General features: G+C 38.5%; 2 protein-coding genes across 5 annotated transcripts in view; both read right to left on the bottom strand.

The window, feature by feature from the left end:
* Nucleotides 1-2527: 2527 nt before the first annotated feature.
* lenep (lens epithelial protein) lies at nucleotides 2528-3718 on the bottom strand. Its single transcript, XM_053493565.1, has 2 exons — nucleotides 3430-3718; nucleotides 2528-2649 (listed from the first exon to the last, which is right to left on the bottom strand). Exon 1 carries the CDS (start codon nucleotides 3638-3640, stop codon nucleotides 3449-3451), a length of 192 nt encoding a protein of 63 aa, XP_053349540.1. The 5' UTR covers nucleotides 3641-3718; the 3' UTR covers nucleotides 2528-2649; nucleotides 3430-3448.
* Nucleotides 3719-6013: 2295 nt separating this feature from the next.
* shc1 (SHC (Src homology 2 domain containing) transforming protein 1) overlaps nucleotides 6014-18976 on the bottom strand; it is a 40803-nt gene continuing 27840 nt past the window's right edge. For all 4 annotated transcript variants that reach the window (XM_053493585.1, XM_053493586.1, XM_053493584.1 and 1 more), the window contains 11 exons: nucleotides 16261-16331; nucleotides 15448-15511; nucleotides 14188-14307; nucleotides 12750-12803; nucleotides 11910-11961; nucleotides 11529-11655; nucleotides 11039-11198; nucleotides 10029-10086; nucleotides 9773-9886; nucleotides 8767-8999; nucleotides 6014-8488 (listed from right to left, as the gene is read on the bottom strand). In XM_053493585.1, coding sequence (XP_053349560.1) covers nucleotides 8360-8488; nucleotides 8767-8999; nucleotides 9773-9886; nucleotides 10029-10086; nucleotides 11039-11198; nucleotides 11529-11655; nucleotides 11910-11961; nucleotides 12750-12803; nucleotides 14188-14307; nucleotides 15448-15511; nucleotides 16261-16331 — 1182 coding nt within the window. In that variant the 3' untranslated portion in view covers nucleotides 6014-8359. The remainder of the gene's footprint in view (nucleotides 8489-8766; nucleotides 9000-9772; nucleotides 9887-10028; nucleotides 10087-11038; nucleotides 11199-11528; nucleotides 11656-11909; nucleotides 11962-12749; nucleotides 12804-14187; nucleotides 14308-15447; nucleotides 15512-16260; nucleotides 16332-18976) is intronic.

Below are 18976 nucleotides of genomic sequence, written 5' to 3'. Positions count from 1 at the left end.
TCAACCAAATGGGTTCATTCATCCAAATGGGCTGCGTTCTATAAAATAATATGAAGGTGTTTGATGTAAGACTCTTTTTAGCATGTGTCTATTGGGATTCAGCATGCAGCTGCTTTGTCCTCCATCAAAGGGTGCCAGATCTTTTGAGCGAGGAAGAAGCTAGAGAAAGCAAGTTCCCGTAGTCAGATTGTCCCAGCTATGCAAATACTAGCCTGAGGTTTATTTGCACTGCCCTTGCAAACAAATGTACCCAGTGGCAGCATAAAATCCAAGTGTATAATTAACACACACACACACACACACATATATATATATATATATATATATATATATATATATGCATACATACATACGGGTTAGCATAGCGTAACACTGTCGCCTTGCACCTCCAAGGTCACCGCCGTGTGCATGGAGTTTGTATGTTCTTCAAAGACTTGCAGGTTAGGCTAACTGGCATTTCTAAATTTCCCATAGTGTGTGAATGTGCATTTAAATAATGACTGCTGGCCCTTTCATGGTTTTCAATAAACCAAATGGTAATCAACATTGGCCTCTACGGTCCCTAGTTGGACTACAGAGGTCCAGATAGACGTATATATACACTATATACACTACTGAAAAAGTTGGACACAGAGCAAAACTTTTTCAGTAGTAGTGCATTCCAGGAATGGTCTTCATGAGAGCCAGTTTCATCATGGTGCTTGATGGGTTTTCCAAACGCACTTGTCTTGAAAGACCTATTCCAGAGAAGCCGACCTTCGTGTCTTCAAATACCAACTGACTGTTGCTGTTATTACTTAATTACCTAATTATATATGTGTTACTTCATAGGTTTAATATATCAATATATATCTATATATAAATAGAGAGAGAGAGAGAGGGATATTGATATATTAAACCTATGAAGTAACACATATTTAATACATTTGAAAAACTAAAAATCTAAAAACATTTTAGTTTTTCACTATGTCATGATGCTCTGCTGTGTGTACTGTAGATTAATGGCCAAAAATGTAAAAGGTTCCAGAACAGAAAAGAATGATGCATTTTTCTTTTTTTTTTATTTCAATGGGCCTATTTTGACAGTCATATTGTAGTATTTAGAGACTTCACAGAAGGCTGGAGAGATCATGATCATAGCACAGGATGCACTTGTCATCAGCACTTCCTTTCCACAAAGCCCAACAGTTTACTGAGATGGAGCTAAATGAAAGAAAAGCAATGACAACATTTCATAATGTGGAGCGGAGTTTTTCCTTTACCCAAGACCAGGAAAACATATGCATAAGTTACTAAATCAAGATTTTTTTAAAGATAGAATTTTTACACAGTTTACATATTACAGTAATCAAATAAATTACATAATAAATACTTCTGGGTTACTGAGACAACAAGCTTGTATTGTATTGGCAATGGTAAAAGGGGTTCATAGTTATACTATTATACTGTTAGTATAGACGAGGCTCATATGGTCTCTATGCACGTACTTACTCCTTATCCATACATGCGCCACTGAAGCTCAAACCACTGTGTCAGTCTGTCCTTCCTCATTCCAACAGGGTTTATCTGCGAAACACAGTGACCTGATGTTTCCTCAAACAACCTGGACCCAGACAAGTGCTGAATGCACAATAGTGTGCTATAATGGTTTTATATTCTCAATGCCATAGTTCTCAAAGTTGCATTGAGAATATTAATTGTTTCATTTTTAATTGAAAGTCTTGTTCAGATATAAGATACTATTAGCCTAATATTTGAATAAGTATATTGTAGTCATGGGGGTCATTGTGATATTTAACAAGTACAGGCATACCTGGTTTCAAACGTTTGAAAGGTTTAATGTCAAGCAAGGTAAAAGAGTAAGGGATAATAATTATAGCATAAAGAAGCTAAAAGTCATGGTTTGACTTGAACAATGTATCTGTTATGCTCCCACTCCTTTAGCATTGTCATATATTATGATTTCCGACAGTTTTTATGCATTGGATGTGTGCATTTGTAACATGTTTAGATTTTTTTACAGGAGCTTTTTTACAAGCAATGAGAAAGTGAACGACCAAGTTGCACTCTTGCTCTTACATTTTTTACATTTTTTAAACATAATGCTATCATCAGGAAGTTTGATTCCTTACAATACCAACGCCATCCGTGCCAGAGCGCTGTGGTTGTGAGACGCAATCTCTTTCGTCAATCAGAGCAACACTAACCAGTCTAGAGTCCCTGTGCGCTCATGAGTTTAAAAGAGTCCCGGTAGTGCTTTCAATAAGTGTTTAAAAAATATGTACTCAACTGGTTTAATTTTTCTTAGATTGGCTATGTTAGCCTTCATCGTTTCAGGTTGGTAGCTCTTGTATGACATTGGTAGCGTTAGCACGTAGGTGGGAATTGGCAGATGTCCAAATTAGTAGAAAGGCTCATCTACTAATGGTTTCTTTTCTTCTTTTTTTATTTAATTCATTTTTGCTACATAATTCCCATTGTTTCTTTTAGGACACTCTCAAACTTTATTGCATTTGAAGCTGTTCACACAACACGCAGAGCTGTCCCGATGTGTCATGGTCAAAGGCCTCGGGGCTCAAAGCTATGACAACTCCGGTATCCTTGATGGGTGTGCTGAGCAGGGATCATGTCACTTGTCAATCAGGGACACTGGAAAAGAAGCAGAGATCAAATACAGTCACACAGCTTGATTTATACATTTGGATTTGTTCAACTGGCAACATTTTTGAATCTAAAGCATCCAAACAGCTCAATAGAAGCAGAGTTACAATCAAAGCACAGAGCTGAGCAATTGTGGGATATACTGTATGTCTTGATGTAATAGGTCTGCACTAACTCTCTGGCAGGTTCAACTCAATTTATCTGCTCCTACTGGCAAACTACAAACCGCCTTTTTACCTTGAAAACAATGTGCCTTTATTTTACTAGAGCTCCATCTAGTGGAACAGCCACCACCTTGTTTATTCATTCATTCATCTTCTATACTGCTTTATCCTGTACAAGGTCGCAGGAAGCCCGGAGTCTTTCCCAGGAGACTTCAGGCACAAGGCAGAGTACACCCTGGACAAGATGCCAATCCATCGCAGGGCACACATGCACACTCTACAGGTAATTTGGGAACACCAATTAGCCTAGTTGACAGGTCTCTGAATTGTGAAAGGATGGGGAAAATATGAAAACTCCCTCCCACCCAGGTGGGAATCGAACCCTAATCTAATTGAAATTAAAAAAGGATATTAAATTATTATAAAATGTAGTTATATTCAAATGTTTTTCCCCTTAAGAGTATCTTTAGTCTCAATAAAATTATGTAACAAAAGTATTCACATTACTTACCTCTAGTAGGATACTCAAAATCACTGTCATTCTCAAACACACACAAAACATATTTAGAAGCAAAGAATAAAAGGACAAAAACATAGTCCTCACATTCCTGTATCATCCTGGTTCAGTCCAGGATCTCTTTTATGCACCAGCAGCAAAGCAGGAAGTAAAGGCACTCTTTAAGAGTTTGGATGACCCCGTACGCAATGTTCCTCCCCAGCAAGTTCTTACCATGGCCAAAGCCATATGCCATGTCTCTCAGATTCTGGCCCAATGAGCCAGGCACAGCCTGTGCCAAGGGGCGCTGAGGATGCATCCTCTCCTGATTCCCTACTGGAGACTGGGTGGGACGGCTGAAAAGATGAGCAAGAATGTTGCGAAGGGTGGTGTGAGCTTGCATTCGATCCTGTGTGATAATGTTCCCCAGTTTGACGGTGTAAAATGCCTCAAGAGAGCCGAAAATGTGTGACTTTTTTCTTCCCTGTCAGTAGATAATGTGATGAACACATGAACACACACACACACACACACACTCTTTCTGCCCCCGTTTTTTTTTTGTTATAATCAGCTCTGGAACATGGACCATGCATTTTCTACAATTCTCTGGCATTATATTGTACCATCATTAAACCTTTAATCTCCCTATTGTGCTCCGTTAGTTCGTTTTTTTTTGTTCCGGAAAAAGATCCTGAATGCTTTTCTCAAAACACATGGTTGGTCTTTTCTGTCCCCACTGGAACTGGGGCCCTTTTGTTCTAATGTGATTTAGCAAGCCATTTATGGGCATCAGTGGTGTGGTCACTGCATCCATTTCATGACTAGTGCAATAGCTTTGAACAATCATATTGTTCTGTGTTTCCTATGTGAGGAGGATGTGAAAAGAAAGAAAGAAAATGGTAATTGTACACAAAGGGAACCAGTTATTTGCTGAACCGATACAATCAATTACACAATTTTTGGCCACCCCCATGAAAATGACCAAGACCAAACATCAACAGAGATATTTAAGCTTGAACATATGAGAATACTACTGTTTTAATTTAACAGCGTTAAATTTTTTTTTATAATTTCTGGCCTATTTCGAAATAATTGGCATCCACATATAAAAAGTTTACTAAAGAAAAAAAATCTAATAAACTAAAATATACTGAAGGTGTTGATCATTTATCTATAATTTATATTTGTCTGGCATGGCCCTATTTGAAGAATTTGTATTATTCTAAAAGGTAAGTAGTTTTCCCATACTGTTGCAGTGTAAAAAAATAAAATAAAAAATAGCATAATATACAATATGTTGTATATGATATATACACTCACCTAAAGGATTATTAGGAACACTATACTAATGCACTGTTTGACCCCTTTTCGCCTTCAGAACTGCCTTAATTCTACGTGGCATTGATTCAACAAAGTGTTGCAAGCATTCTTTAGAAATAGTTATTGATAGGATAGGATCTTGCAGTTGATGGAGATTTGTGGGATGCACATCCAGGGCACGAAGCTCCCGTTCCACCACATCCCAAACATGCTCTATAGGGTTGAGATCTGGTGACTGTGGGGGCCATTTTAGTACAGTAAACTCATTGTCATGTTGAGAAACCAATTTGAAATGATTCGAGCTTTGTGACATGGTGAATTATCTTGCTGGAAGTAGCCATCAGAGGATGGGTACATGGTGGTCATAAAGGGATGGACATGGTCAGAAACAATGCTCAGGTAGCCCATGGCATTTAAACGATGCCGCATTGGCACTAAGGGGCCTAAAGTGTGCCAAGAAAACATCCCCCACACCATTACACCACCACCACCAGCCTGCACAGTGGTAACAAGGCATGATGGATCCATGTTCTCATTCTGTTTATGCCAAATTCTGACTCTACCATTTAAATGTCCCAACAGAAATCGAGACTCATCAGACCAGGCAACATTTTTCCAGTCTTCAACTGTCCAATTTTGGTGAGCTTGTGCAAATTGTAGCCTCTTTTTCCTATTTGTAGTGGGGATGAGTGGTACCCGGTGGGGTCTTCTGCTGTTGTAGCCCGTCCGCCTCAAGGTTGTGCGTGTTGTGGCTTCACAAATGCTTTGCTGCATACCTCGGTTGTAACGAGTGGTTATTTCAGTCAAAGTTGCTCTTCTATCAGCTTGAATCAGTCGGCCCATTCTCCTCCGACCTCTAGCATCAACAAGGCATTTTTACCCACAGGACTGCCGCATACTGGATGTTTTTCCCTTTTCACACCATTCTTTGTAAACCATAGAAATGGTTGTGCGTAAAAATCCCAGTAACTGAGCAGGTCCGGCTCGTCTGGCACCAACAGCCATGCCACGCTCAAAATTGCTTAAATCACCATTCTTTCCCATTCTGACATTCAGTTTGGAGTTCAGGAGATTGTCTTGACCAGGACCACACCCCTAAATGCATTGAAGCAACTGCCATGTAATTGGTTGATTAGATGATTGCATTAATAAGAAATTGAACAGGTGTTCCTAATAATCCTTTAGGTGAGTGTATGTCTGGACTTTTGCCCATTTACCTGAAGGGTGCTCATAACTTAGGACTTTTAAGACATAGCAGAATAATGTGCACGATGGAAAAAAATTTAAATGCAATTTAAATTTAAACTGCAGATTTAGAAGAAAAACTTACAGTAGCCCATATTATTAAAAAAACACACAGTCATCATCTGAATTGTCTGATAATGCATTTATATATGCAATCTATAGATCCAGATACATACTGTACGTAAACATGAACTTTCCCCCAAAAAGAAACATTAAAGGCATATTAAAATAGATCAAAAAGACAACAGTAAATAAAAATAAAAAAAAAAGGCTTGTGCTGGTAAGGCGAAATAAACCTTTGGCCTGGGAAATGAAAAACACAATCAGTCATAAGGTAAAGTACTGTCACTATAACACAAAGACTGCAGAGAGTTTCCATGCAACAGTGAGAAGGAGTAGGCCAGATTGTTCCGGAACTTTCTATAACACCCACACACCTGGGTAGACTGCACTGTGCCAGTCACTTATTTAACCACACCCATGGAGTGAAGAAGTTACATAATTTCAGACAGCAAGCCGAGCCACAGACAAGAGTCTGCCTGCCCTGCATGTCGATGCTGATGATCTAATATTTCCCAAACTGTGTCTAGTGCTGTACACACTTACTCCAACTAATTATGATATCATGTTTCCAGTTACAGAAATCGTTGCACTTGTAAAAGATAAACGCAAACCCTGCACTGAATATATGTTTGAGTAAATCTAAGAAGTAAACCTCACTATCATTTTAATTAGTTTCTTGCTTCTTCAGTCGATGCTGAGCTTTATAACAGGACTGTCTGGCCTTACCCTGTGGGTTGAACATAGAGCAACTGTGAACACCGTGATATGTAATATCTACATATATTTTACGATGCCAGCAAGCCATTTCTGCACAAGCAGTGAAGAACTATATTACATGCAAGGAACATAAAACAATATCTAGAAGTTTTCATTAAGTCACAGCACAGCACTAAAACATGACCATTAGTTACCAGCAGGATTAAGAGAATGTGCAAGAAAACAAATTAGACTCCCATCAATTAAAATCAGGACCAAACTAACCTACACTGGTGCAGGAATTTTAGCAAGAAAATGTTATGCACTCTGACCAACAATCGAGTTTTTGTCTTTTCATCTTTACTTTCTGTATCCTAAATGTTGTGGTTTTGTTGAATGAAAAGGCACAATTCAAACAGGATCATGAAAACAGCAAAACAATGGAGTGCGTGTTCTCTTCCTTGATTATACGGCAGAGCTGATAAAACCTTTTATTTTAACAGAATGTTACTCTAGTTCAGACATTTGCATCATATGCAAAAGGGTGTGACATTTCAATTTAGCACCCCTATTTAACTATTAGGTCACCTCACTCTTTTCATTCAACTTCAACTTCAACTCAAGTACAGATGGAGAAAGATTGTCAAGGCAAACACAGATAAAAAGTGAAATATACAACTTTAAAAAAAAAAAAGAAACAAACAAAATGTTCATAATACAATTGTCCTCAATCACCACAACAGGATATGACTATCTACAGATTCAATTTATTTTCCCCTTTTTTGAATCCTGATGAGCTAGTAGGTAACTTTGTATACAGTCTCTCACTCTTTCATGAAGTCCGTTCTTTCCAGATTGTAGGGTCCTGGATGTGTGTTGACTTTCTTTTGATCCTGGTGGGTTCATCTCTTCAATGAAAGCAAATATTTCTCCCATTTTTTTGTTTGTTTTGTTTAAACCTATAACTCTTCTATTTTCTAACTCCATTATTTCTATAATCTACAGTATATTATTATCTATTCCTTTTAGCATATATAATGAAATGTGGCCTTGAAATACTCCCAAATAGTAGGTGAGTAATAGCTGAGAAGTGATCTACCTGTTGGATCCTGTTTATTCTAATAAATCTACTAAAATCACATTGTTGAATAAGTTCCCACTACTGTAACGTATATCTACTTTGAGACATCAGCGTTCATGGACGGCTACAGGTTAGATCTGTAGATCTGTTAGTGATTTTGCATGATCAGCCTTCACCAACCAGCGCTCTGATCAAAGTCTCTGATTCACTTCACTTCATGTCTGCAGCTGGTCTTTGCAGTGTTACTGAATATTAGCTCCCAAAATGCCCAGACATTCCAGGCTTAACTTGTACATGTCGTTTTGCAGGGGAAGTGACATCAACATTACACCATACCAAACCACAGCAGTCAGTTGGATTTATTTTTTTTTTTTTGGCTCATTTTCCCCATTGGAGTCTCCCTTTTATTTTTACAGCTTAATCTAATGTCTGTAAATTTCTCTTGGTCCATGAGTCCAATGGCCACTTCCAAGCTTCATTATGGATCAAAAAAGTATGGCGCTCACTTTTTTGTTGCTCATTCTCTCTTGAGAAGATTTGAGAAGATCTCTGGAAAAGTCTAATTACAAGAATTTAAAAAGGCAGGAGACACCACGGCAGAAGAACAACAGTGTGTGTGTGTGAGAGAGACTCTTAGGTCCTGCGTTCCACAGGCTGCTGCAAGCACACCTCACTTCCGGCAGATACGATTGGCAGTCGGTTGTCCATGTGATAACTGATCAGATGACTGACGCTTTCGAAGCGATGGTCTTTGGTACGAACCTGCAAAGAAAGACGACAGAGCAAGCACGAGATATAAATAGTGTCTATATAATGTATCTGTATTTGCACTATATACTGTTTATATACTTACAGTACATATAAACACGCACACACTATAGATGTATACTATATCTGGTATAGTGACAGAAGCACATCCTAACCCTTTATCATCACATGGCTTCTAATGAGAATGCAAAAGCTCTGAAAGATGATCATAATTATTTACAAACACTTTCCCACAACCCCACACATGCCCCTAAGTTATTCATCTTTCTTACCACTCCCTCCGGGTCCACGAGCAGCAGGTGTTTAGGCTGGCCTCCTTGCTGGCCTGTGAGCACGTACTGGCCTGGCGTGGTACCCGACTCACGCACCAGAAAGTCACCGTCTTTGCTCAGCAGCTTCTCTGCCTTCTTGCGGCTAAGGGGACCATGAAACCAGGGCTCATTCTGCAGCTGCTGAGCCAGAGGGGGCACTGTGCCCGACACGCTGAGGGCATCGTCAAATGGCTCTGTAGATACAGATAATATGTAAACAAGAAAACATTACACGGTGTCCTTGTACAGGAAAAAAAATAATGATGCGGCATGTTAAAGGCAAGTTATTGTTACCACCCTGATGCTGATTACTTTCCTTTAACAGCATGTCCTCTAGTAGTTGATCTATCTTCAACCGCAGCAAACTTTCGGCGGTCACAATTTCTATACTTATTTTGAATGTTACCCTTTTAGAGTTATATTAAATGTAATGTGATGTCAGTGCGACAATTAAAAATTTCTGTTTTCACTTGTTATAGCAATTTTAAACAGTTACTCTCTTACCAGCCTTTCTGTATCCCTTGTCTGTCAAAGTCAATACAAAACATTGCAAAGAAACCAAAAAGAGAAAAATCCTCTGTCTTGAAGGCGCTACGACTGCTAACACCTGAGACTCCTTAAAAAAATCTTAAATAGATTTTACATAACAAGGTTTATTATTAACCTTTATTCTTAGATTATATGGTACATTTGCCATACAAGTCCCTGTGAAATAGATGCTGCTATATAAATTATAATGTATTCGATTAATGTATAATTAGCATTAATATAAACCTGTTTTGCATTTAAGTTATTAAAAAACATCAAAATAAATTAATCAACAGCATTTAACTAATCAGATTTGAGAATTTAACAGCGCAATGGTATAAACACGATTCACAATAAGTACAGCAGATCCCAGTGACGCATAAAACTATAAAGTCCAGGAAGGCTAGAAGCTCGGAGTTCTGGAGCAAGTTTTACTCACTCATGTCGAAAGCGTCTCTGTGAGCGTTGCCATTCGCTGCGGCCACTTGGGGGCGAGATTTATCCACGTTGACATATGAAGGGTCGTCAAACAGGCCGCCTTCTTTTGCTCCCACTGAAAAAAATGTGAGTAAAGAGAGAAAATAAGAGAAGTAATAGTAGGTATTAAAGCAGTGACCTTCAGACACATGCGCTTTGCAAAGGCAGCATTTAAAGGGCACTGATGGCAATGGGGCAAAAATATAACACGTGCTTACCAGGTAGTGGAGGCAGTGGTTGCTTGTGGATGTCATTTGCTCCAGGCTGACCATAAGGCTGCAAACACAGAAAGAAATAGTATAGTAGGTTTCCTATGTACATGTCATATATATTTCAACAATGCATTGAATTTGAAATTAAACACTTAAGATAGATACAGTAGACATACATATACATACAGAGTCAGCACCAAAAATACACACCTCAGGAAAAGAAAAATAGTATGATGTATATTATATTAATATAATAAAAAAAAAAAAAAAAAAAAAAAAAAATATATATATATATATATATATATATATATATATATATATATATATATAAATAAATGTTATTATCATATCATATATATAAATATCAATATATAACAAATAAAACGTTTAGTCTTAAAATATTTATACAAGTTTTTCTTTTCCTGAAGTGTGTATGAATGTTTTGGCTATATAAAAATAATGTGAGAGTCTGATGAAGTCTACAAAGCCAGACATGAAATTATTTCTTCAAGATTACTGCTAAAGGTGGATTTACAAGCTATTGAATCATCAGGGTACTAAGTGTTGCCTGCATGATTTGTTATTTTTGGTTTCATTTTTGGTAAATCAATAATGGAATAGTGAAAAAAGTTATTCGATATTCATCAGATGTTCTATTTGCCTAATACAAAGACCCGACAATTAGAGAATCTTAATTTTGTTACTTTTAAAATTTAATTTTTAAAACCACAAAAAAACAAATACAACTAAAAGAGGGGGCACAATTATTATTATTTTTTTTTTTTACACATGACTGTATGCAATATACACCACAATTCTTTGCTGCAGTAATATCATGAATATTTACAGTACTAGTGTAGTAGTTTAAATATTTGTGTATAATGTTTTTAATTCTAGCTCCACATGGAATTAGTACAGTAGCTTGTTTATAGCTGTTAACTGAAGTGCAGTAACTATTACAGTCTACAACATGCACGTAATCAAACACAAACGCCAAATAGGTCAGAAGGTCTCACTAGTGTGGCTCCTGTGCTATGGCCAGGACGAGTTCTCATGTCCACCAGGCCTCCTGGGGGCGGCTGTTTCCCAGGGAAGTTATTATAGTACGGAACATCTGGAGGAGGAGCAAAGTCCTCTTCTTCCTCCTCCCATGCTGATCCATCAAAAGGAGCCATCCTGGGAGAGAGAGGGAAAAAGTCTTATGAAATGCACACAGGACTCATATTCATTTCTGTCTTCTAAACTGCTTTGGTCTCCTTGTTTGCCTAACCATTGAATTAACTAACCTACAAGACCTACAGTACAACATGCTAACAGCACCACCACCATCACCACAGGATATTGAGGATATCAGTGCCTCCAATAAACAATGAAACTATTCACTGTGCATATTCACACGTCACATAAACAAAGCCTTGTGTGAATATGCAGCTGTGAAGACAGCTGTTTACCGTCTCAGCAACACAGAGCAATGTTGTGCTTACGAACACACACAAAAACACACACCTGTCATGCGGGGTGACAAGCTTAGGGGGATTCTTCAAATACTGCTTGAATCGCAGCTCAAAGGCCTGTCCAATGGTGCTGATCACTTCCTGGGCCAAGCCCTCAGAACACTCCAGGATGTGACACGCTGCGATGCAGGAAGTTGGGAAACATCATGACAGGATCAAGACATTAACAATACTCAACAGCATGCATGACGCTTGCGAGATACAGTAGGTGTGTAATATCCAGATACATAAAAAACAAAAAACAAAAAAAAACGTATAGACAAAATACAAATATTTTTATTTCTGTTTTCTTTCTGTAATCATCACATTCAGATGTAAGCAGTCGTGGCTCCCTGTGAGATCAGCAAATTATGCTGATATTGTTTAGGCTTACCTCTCTGGTTGACAGGATCTTTGGCTACGTAAGCTACATATTCTGCCGTGTCCTAAAAAGAAGAGGGAAAGACGTGGATAAAGGGTGTGAGGTGAGGTTTAGTATATGGTTAGATAGCGATGGGCTGTTTTCACACTAGACACAATTGTTTTGTCCCGTGCCTAAGTGCGATTGCCTGTCCCCCAATAGGCAGATTATACAGTAGTACTGTTGTTCTGTACCCGAGTACACTTCGTATTTACACTTATCGATACAGTAATAGACCATGTATAACTATATATGTTTGCAAATTTTCCCCCAAAAAACAATCATAAAGAAAGAGAAAGTGAGAACCAACCTTCACGCTAGGCATACTATTATTGGTATTTAGGAGAAAATGCTAAAAACAACCCTCTCGTCTGCCTTCCTGCTTCATCAGCTACGTCTGTGCAGTTCAGATAACAAAATCAACATGTGCTGCACACATATGTGGATTTAAAAAAAGACGTGTAGTGCTGATTATGTAGCATTCTGAGTTTTTTTCGGATATGGATCAAAGTGTTTACATTACGCAAATGTACCGCGGGGTCAGATGAACGCTGAACTGTGCCCGAGTCCCTAATGTGAAAGCAGCCTTGGTTTGCATAAATTTTAATTAAATTAAAGGAAGAAGGATAAACGTTAGAAAAAAAGCACGAAAGTTAAGTTTCAGGATAATCTATTCATCACTAGGGGAAGAAAACATGAATGAGACACCACAGAATAAGAGAGGAGAGGAGAACAGGTAAAGAAGGAGAAAATAAGAAAAAGATGAATACAGGAAAGAAAAAAATGACAAGAGTGGACAAATGTGGGACTCACTGGATCGCCTCCTGACGCAAAAGAGATGGACTGCATGTGATGGTTGGCGATAATCTGTAGAGAGACAAAAAGGTGAAGACGAATGGAAAGAGAGAAAACATGGGGTGATGGTGAAAAAAAAACAGTGGGAGCTAAAATAACAATACAGAGACATGAGATGGAAAAAAAAGATCACAATGAGTGTGTAGGGAGTCTGGGGTTTAAATTATCAGACATTGTGGATCAGATGCATCCATTTATACCAATGATTCACAGCTGGCAAGTGAGACACTACAGACATTCAATCAGCCTCTGTCTCACTGATAAACGAATTGGAGCCTCGGCTACTTGCTCACGAGCTTGAGAGTGAATGTGTGTCTGCTTCAAGTGTGGAAATGGTGAGCTTCTTGAAAATCCAAACAAACATTGACAAATGCTTGCAACCTGCCAAGTTTGTTCGAAGGCATCTATTTGTATACTCCACAGAGGCAAAATTATGGGACTTACAGTACTGTACTTATAGTTGCTTAGAAAGGCATTAGAACAAGAATCAATAACCATAGACATACTGCATACTGTCTGGCCCTCCCAAAAAAGTCGCTGTTTTATAAGGGCCAAATTATTGGCCTGCATCAGATCAGGCCAAGTGATCAGAGATTACTTACTTGAAGCTGCATCTATTGCACTACTGTGAAAATTTCGACATGCACAATGTGATGAGAACTCACAGGATTGAAACTAAACACTTGTGTGGCCATAAAAATCCACTTGTTAGTGAGACTAATCAGAAAAAAAGGCTTACATTTGCTAGAGAGCATAAACACTTGACTTGTTTGAGTGATGGGAAAAGGTCAAGTGTCACATCTATTTCAGAGCGATGTGTGTGTCAGGATAAGAAGAGAAGAGCATGATGCGATGCACCCATCATGCATAGTGGCCACTATACAAGTCTCTGGCGGCAGTGTTATGATCTGGGGTTGCTTCAGTTGGTCAGGTCTAGACTTTATGTGGCTATGATATTAAATCAGCTGATGACCTGAATGGACGTGACCCTACAGGACTTTTTTTCCCCTGATGGCACAGGCATATTCCAGTGTTCAAAATGTGAAAGAGTGGTACTAGGAGCGTGATGTATCATTTTAGCACCACCACATTGCTCACCATAATCAAAGCAGTTGAACAAAATATAATTATATTATAATTTTTTTTTTTTTTTTTTTAAATCCAGGCAGTGTTTAATTCTACCTTTAGATACAATCACAAAAAGCCTCTTTCAGTGGGCAGCTGGTATCCATTTGGAAGAGGATTTTGCCCACGGATATGCAAATATCGCACTCTTTAAAAGAAAAAAATCTATCACCGCTTGCTATTAAGTGAGAGAGAAAATTAGTATTGGTTCTGGTAGGGCACACCATGGCGGACTTTCACCATGCTTTTTTTTCTTTGACTGCTGTCTGACCTGTTTGCAGTCGGTTGTCAGTAGGTTTAAGCTGTTCGTTGACACGGTGAGGTTGATTGTCATGCCAGCAAACCGGAGGTTGCTCTTTCCTAGGATAGAGGTCAGACACCGAGTTGAAGCCTGGACACAGGGAGACAAAGATGATGAATACTTAGATGCTGAACTGTGCCACACTATTATTAAACACTTACACCAGAGCACACAATTCTCTTGCCTGGGTGTTGATTGATTTTCTACCACAGCACAAATCTCACAGTTTTAACTTTAACATCTTTAAAGTAACAATATACACATAGATGCTTTATATACTGTAAATACTGAAGCATATTAAATTGTACATGTTTTTCGGTGTGGAGACGTTTTCTGTGCATTTCTGGAAGGCGCCTCTAGCATTAGCACTTTTGAGGTAATGCTGTATTTTTTCCACACTATGTGAAATGTTTAGGCATGAATAGCTTGGTATTTCGCAAGTTCTTGTCCAGAGCTAAGATGTCGTGCCTCCTTACTGCAAGATAAAGAGGGACTTTTAAGGAAATGACTGGTTGTAGCTGTTATCATGCAAGTTACGCAACTTTAAATCTAACTAAATGTGGATTAGAATGTATTATGTACGCTTAATAATAAATTAAAAAAAAGAAAGAAAAAAAGAAAAGTTAGTGCTGGTAAATGTTACACAGAGTCAAGGCAGTGGAACGAAACAACAGCTGCGGAGAATGCTCTGGGAGTGGATCACATTCTGTCTTTTCTCTCTCACATGCTTTCTCTTTTTGGATGCAGACAGGGTCAGTTTGACCCAAACACCACAAAAATTTAGCGCTCAGTGCCATAGAAATGCACAGACAAATAGATTGCCTGAGAACAAACTCTAAAACAAAGCAGAGAAACAGACATGAAATGAAACGAGATGAAGCGATGAGCATGCTGCAGAGCAGGATTGTTGAGTACGTGTGGTATGTACGACGCTATGTCGTAAATTTGCATTCGGTGACAATACAACTGCCTTCCTTTGCATAGCTATCTGTGATGCACCTGGTACTTTTTCAGTCTAACTGCAAGGGACAAGTTAAGTACCTTTAGCCGTTTTGACAATCTAATCCTGCATTTTATTACCCCAAGTAGACAAGTTTGTGTTAAAGTCCTGTCCAACACTTCTGCCTAACACTCAGAGACAGTGTGTATGTATCGGCTGCTGATTCAGCACACTGGAGAGAAGTGAACGGTGATTAAATGCTGGGTGCATATTAGTTTAGTGCTGAATACCTTCCTCCTGCGTTGAGCTCCTTTGGCACCTGGTACTGCTTCACACACCACTGAGATTGCCTCTCTGAAACACACAGAATGTAAAGTTACTCACACACAAACAGTGTCAGGCAATGTGTGTGCGTGTGTGTATGTGTGTGAGAGAGAGAGAGAAAGAGAGTGTACTAATCAGATTATTAGACATAGATTTCCATCATGGGTTTTTTTTTTTCCATTCCAAGATTTCACACTCTTGCACAATACCAGATTAGATTTCTCTTACACACACATACACACATTCTACTCGCTTCTAAGTAAACAATTTGAAAACAGGATCACGTTTGCATTTGAAAACAGCCTGGTTTATTCAGAAAGTAGTTCTTTGTAACCAGACACACCAACTATAGAGCTGCACTCAAATGGAAGGACAACATAACAAAATCGGAGAAACCACATAAATTCCAGAGGCTTCCAGCTGCATCTATAATAAGAGTGTGTGGCATCAAGGCAGGGATGATGGCATTCGAATGCCTCCTCGCTTCGTCCTTTCTAAACGCACATACACGCCCGTTTGGTAGAGGAGGTGAAAAAATTATGAAGTAGGAGAAGATAAAAGAGAAAGGTGTGTGTGTGTGTCTCTCTCTCATTCCCTGTCATGATCTCTCCCTCTTCATCCCCGGCCACAACATGAGAGGAGAGGCATATGAGAGCAGGAGATTAATATTTAATTAAAGGAGAGTCTTTTATCCACCATAGTAGCAGTGTGTCTGCACCGATCAAAATGCTTTTGACAGAAAACACATTTGAGAATGTGGGTGAGAGTGAGAGATTTACCTGGTAACCTGAGTTCTGGTGTTGAAGTCTAACGCCCTCATTGACTGCAGCACCTCGACACAACCCATGTACTGCAGGAGAAAGAAAAATGCACAGTGTTGCATGTAAGTCCAGACCACTTCCTGTACCTACCCACACACAAACCAAGATAAGATAAACAGCAACTAAGGCAAACACTAGCTCCTGTCTTACTATGCAAAAAAAAAAAAAAAAAAAACACAACTGTATACTTAGATACAATCAGTAATGAAAAAAAAATTTAATCCACACATATAAATACTCAAACAAAGAAGACGACAATGCCGTCATCATAAACATACATCATTTCAGGAGACGTCTAGACAGGGACTAAAAAAAAAAAATGTGATAAACACTATGGTGATGCAGCACATAAAAGGTTTTGCTATGAATTGAGGATTTTTTTTCTGACTAGTATTGACTAAAGTAAAAGCAAAATATTTATGAAATTGATGTTCTAGTAATAATAATACTAAAATAATGTACTTTTCTACTGTAATTCTTAAATTGAACAAGACGGTTCCATTAATAGACTTAATCTCCAATTTTTTCAATTCATCAAACACATTTTAATATAATTTCAGACTTAAAATGAAAAAGTGGTACACACTGTAATTAAAAGGAACTATTATTCAAACTTCACTTCAGATGGATCTCTAATGCACTTGGAGGAAAAAAAAAATTTTGTCAGATGAAAAAAGTCCTTATCTGGGCGTTTTCATATTAGGGTCCCGGGATCGTTTCAGAGGACACTTGACCCCAAAGTCTGTTTCATTTTGATCGGTGAGAACGCTGTAGTTCCACGCGCGGGAACTGTGCCCGAGTTCGCAGAAAAAGGATGGTCTCTAGAGCAGTACAATACTCAGTACTCAGAGGGATATGAAATCCAACCGTTCCTGAAAACGGAGCCAATTGTTCCTCTCAAAAACTCCTCCGGAAACTGCTTTTTCACAAATTCCTCAGAAATCTCTGTGCACATAGAACATGCCAATCTTATCCTCTGATTTACACAGTCATAGCTGATAGAGCAGGAGGACACACAAATTGGTTTCCCGAAATATCAATAACATTAGGCACAGCGAGAAGATTCTCTTCATCTCGTTGTGTTTAATGGTGGCTTACAAACCAGCTAGGTGCACACTGCCAGCTGCTGTATCAGAGGATGAAAATATGCAAGTGTACATGAGTGCAGAGAAACAGAATAATGTGAACGCTGGCCAGTGTGAGGGAATAGGAAAGGGGGAAGCGATCGTTCCTCGGCATGGTAAAAATCAATCGTGCCTAATGTGAAAGTGCCCTCTGAGACCCATGAAAACTAGAAATAGTAAAATATGGCACCGTTAAGATTTCTTTTTTTTCTCCAACTTTCTCTCCCTAAATTGGTCTTAGCTGATTCCCATCCAACCGTCACCAAACATCAGCTTCCTTAATGGGGAGCGTGAAGACTACCATATGCTTTCTCTGAGACACGTACACTACATCTGTTTAAACAGCTGCTCTTCACCCTCTTCTGCATGCTTGTGCTCACGATTGGCTAGTGTTGCTGCAATTGAAAGGGGACAAAAAGTATGCAGTTTATCCCTCCCGGTTCTGCTTCCTTATGACAGACAGCTTTGGGATACTCTGGGTTCGAACTTCTCATTTTCAAATGATTGAAATGTTTTGTTGCACTAATCAAAATGCAAGATTATTAATATTGCTACCAGATCACATTAAAATATATAAACATTACACTTTGTGTAAAATAAGGAGGTTTCAAGTCTATGATTCCTGTCTTCATGGCATCTGCTACGTCTTTAACAGGTTAAGTTTAGCAGAAGTCGTTTGTTCAAAGGTCTGAACCAAAGTTAATTTTGACCAGGAATAGAAGATCAAGCTACTTGTTAATGACGTTGAAATCTAAAGACAAGTACTGTTTAATGGATGAACACAAGTATTCGATTTATAGTCCTGTACAAAAGTATTGAGCCACCCCTCATTTGTTCATATTCTGCTCTCAAAAAGCCAGACTTTCATGCAATTTTAACGTTGCCTTGAGAAATACTTTTTCAGGCTATCGAAAGAACTTTTTTTTTTTACTTTTCTTTTTAGTCCAGTAACTGTACCTGAATGTTTTTGACCTCTGAATCATTCAAGTATAAGAAACTCTCTAACATAAGGTAGGAACCAATGAGAAACAGGTGCAGATGATGACACATGATCAGGACGATGATTAGTATACTGGTGATGCTGAATTCTGAGTGGTTGAAAAAAACAACATTTATTTTTTTTTACTTTAGGCACTTTGCAGCTTGTCATAGTCAAAAGTTTGTTTCAAGTTTCTTTAATTTCATTAACATGATTTAATTGAACATGAATAAATAAGGCTGGCTTTAGACCTTGGCACAGTACTGTACAGTAGCTCTAAGGCATTCTACATAGCAATCTCTGCCTCCAGTTCTATGGGTGAAGGGACTGCAGCTGCTGTCTGTACATCATGACTCAGAGGATCAGTAACACACACAGAATGATACAGAATTCCGGCGAATTATGATACAGTATGAGAAAATTGATTTGGGAGATGAGGAAAAAGTTAAGGAAATCATTTGAACTACTCCTAATAAGTAATTACCATAGGAAAAGTAACAAAAAATGTGTCATATATCATTGATTGACATTAAAAGAATTAAATGGTATGTTCTGCAGGACATTATCAGAC

The sequence above is a fragment of the Clarias gariepinus genome, chromosome 4, assembly GCF_024256425.1.
Source record: "Clarias gariepinus isolate MV-2021 ecotype Netherlands chromosome 4, CGAR_prim_01v2, whole genome shotgun sequence".
Classification (NCBI taxonomy): Eukaryota; Metazoa; Chordata; class Actinopteri; order Siluriformes; family Clariidae; genus Clarias; species Clarias gariepinus.
Note: the sequence above shows the minus strand (reverse complement) of the source record. Positions and strands in the feature narration are given on the sequence as shown.

What these genes read in the sequence shown, in the direction of transcription:
- lenep (XM_053493565.1), bottom strand. Translation starts at nt 3,640, where the DNA reads ATGCATCCTCAGCGCCCCTTGGCACAGGCTGTGCCTGGCTCATTGGGC.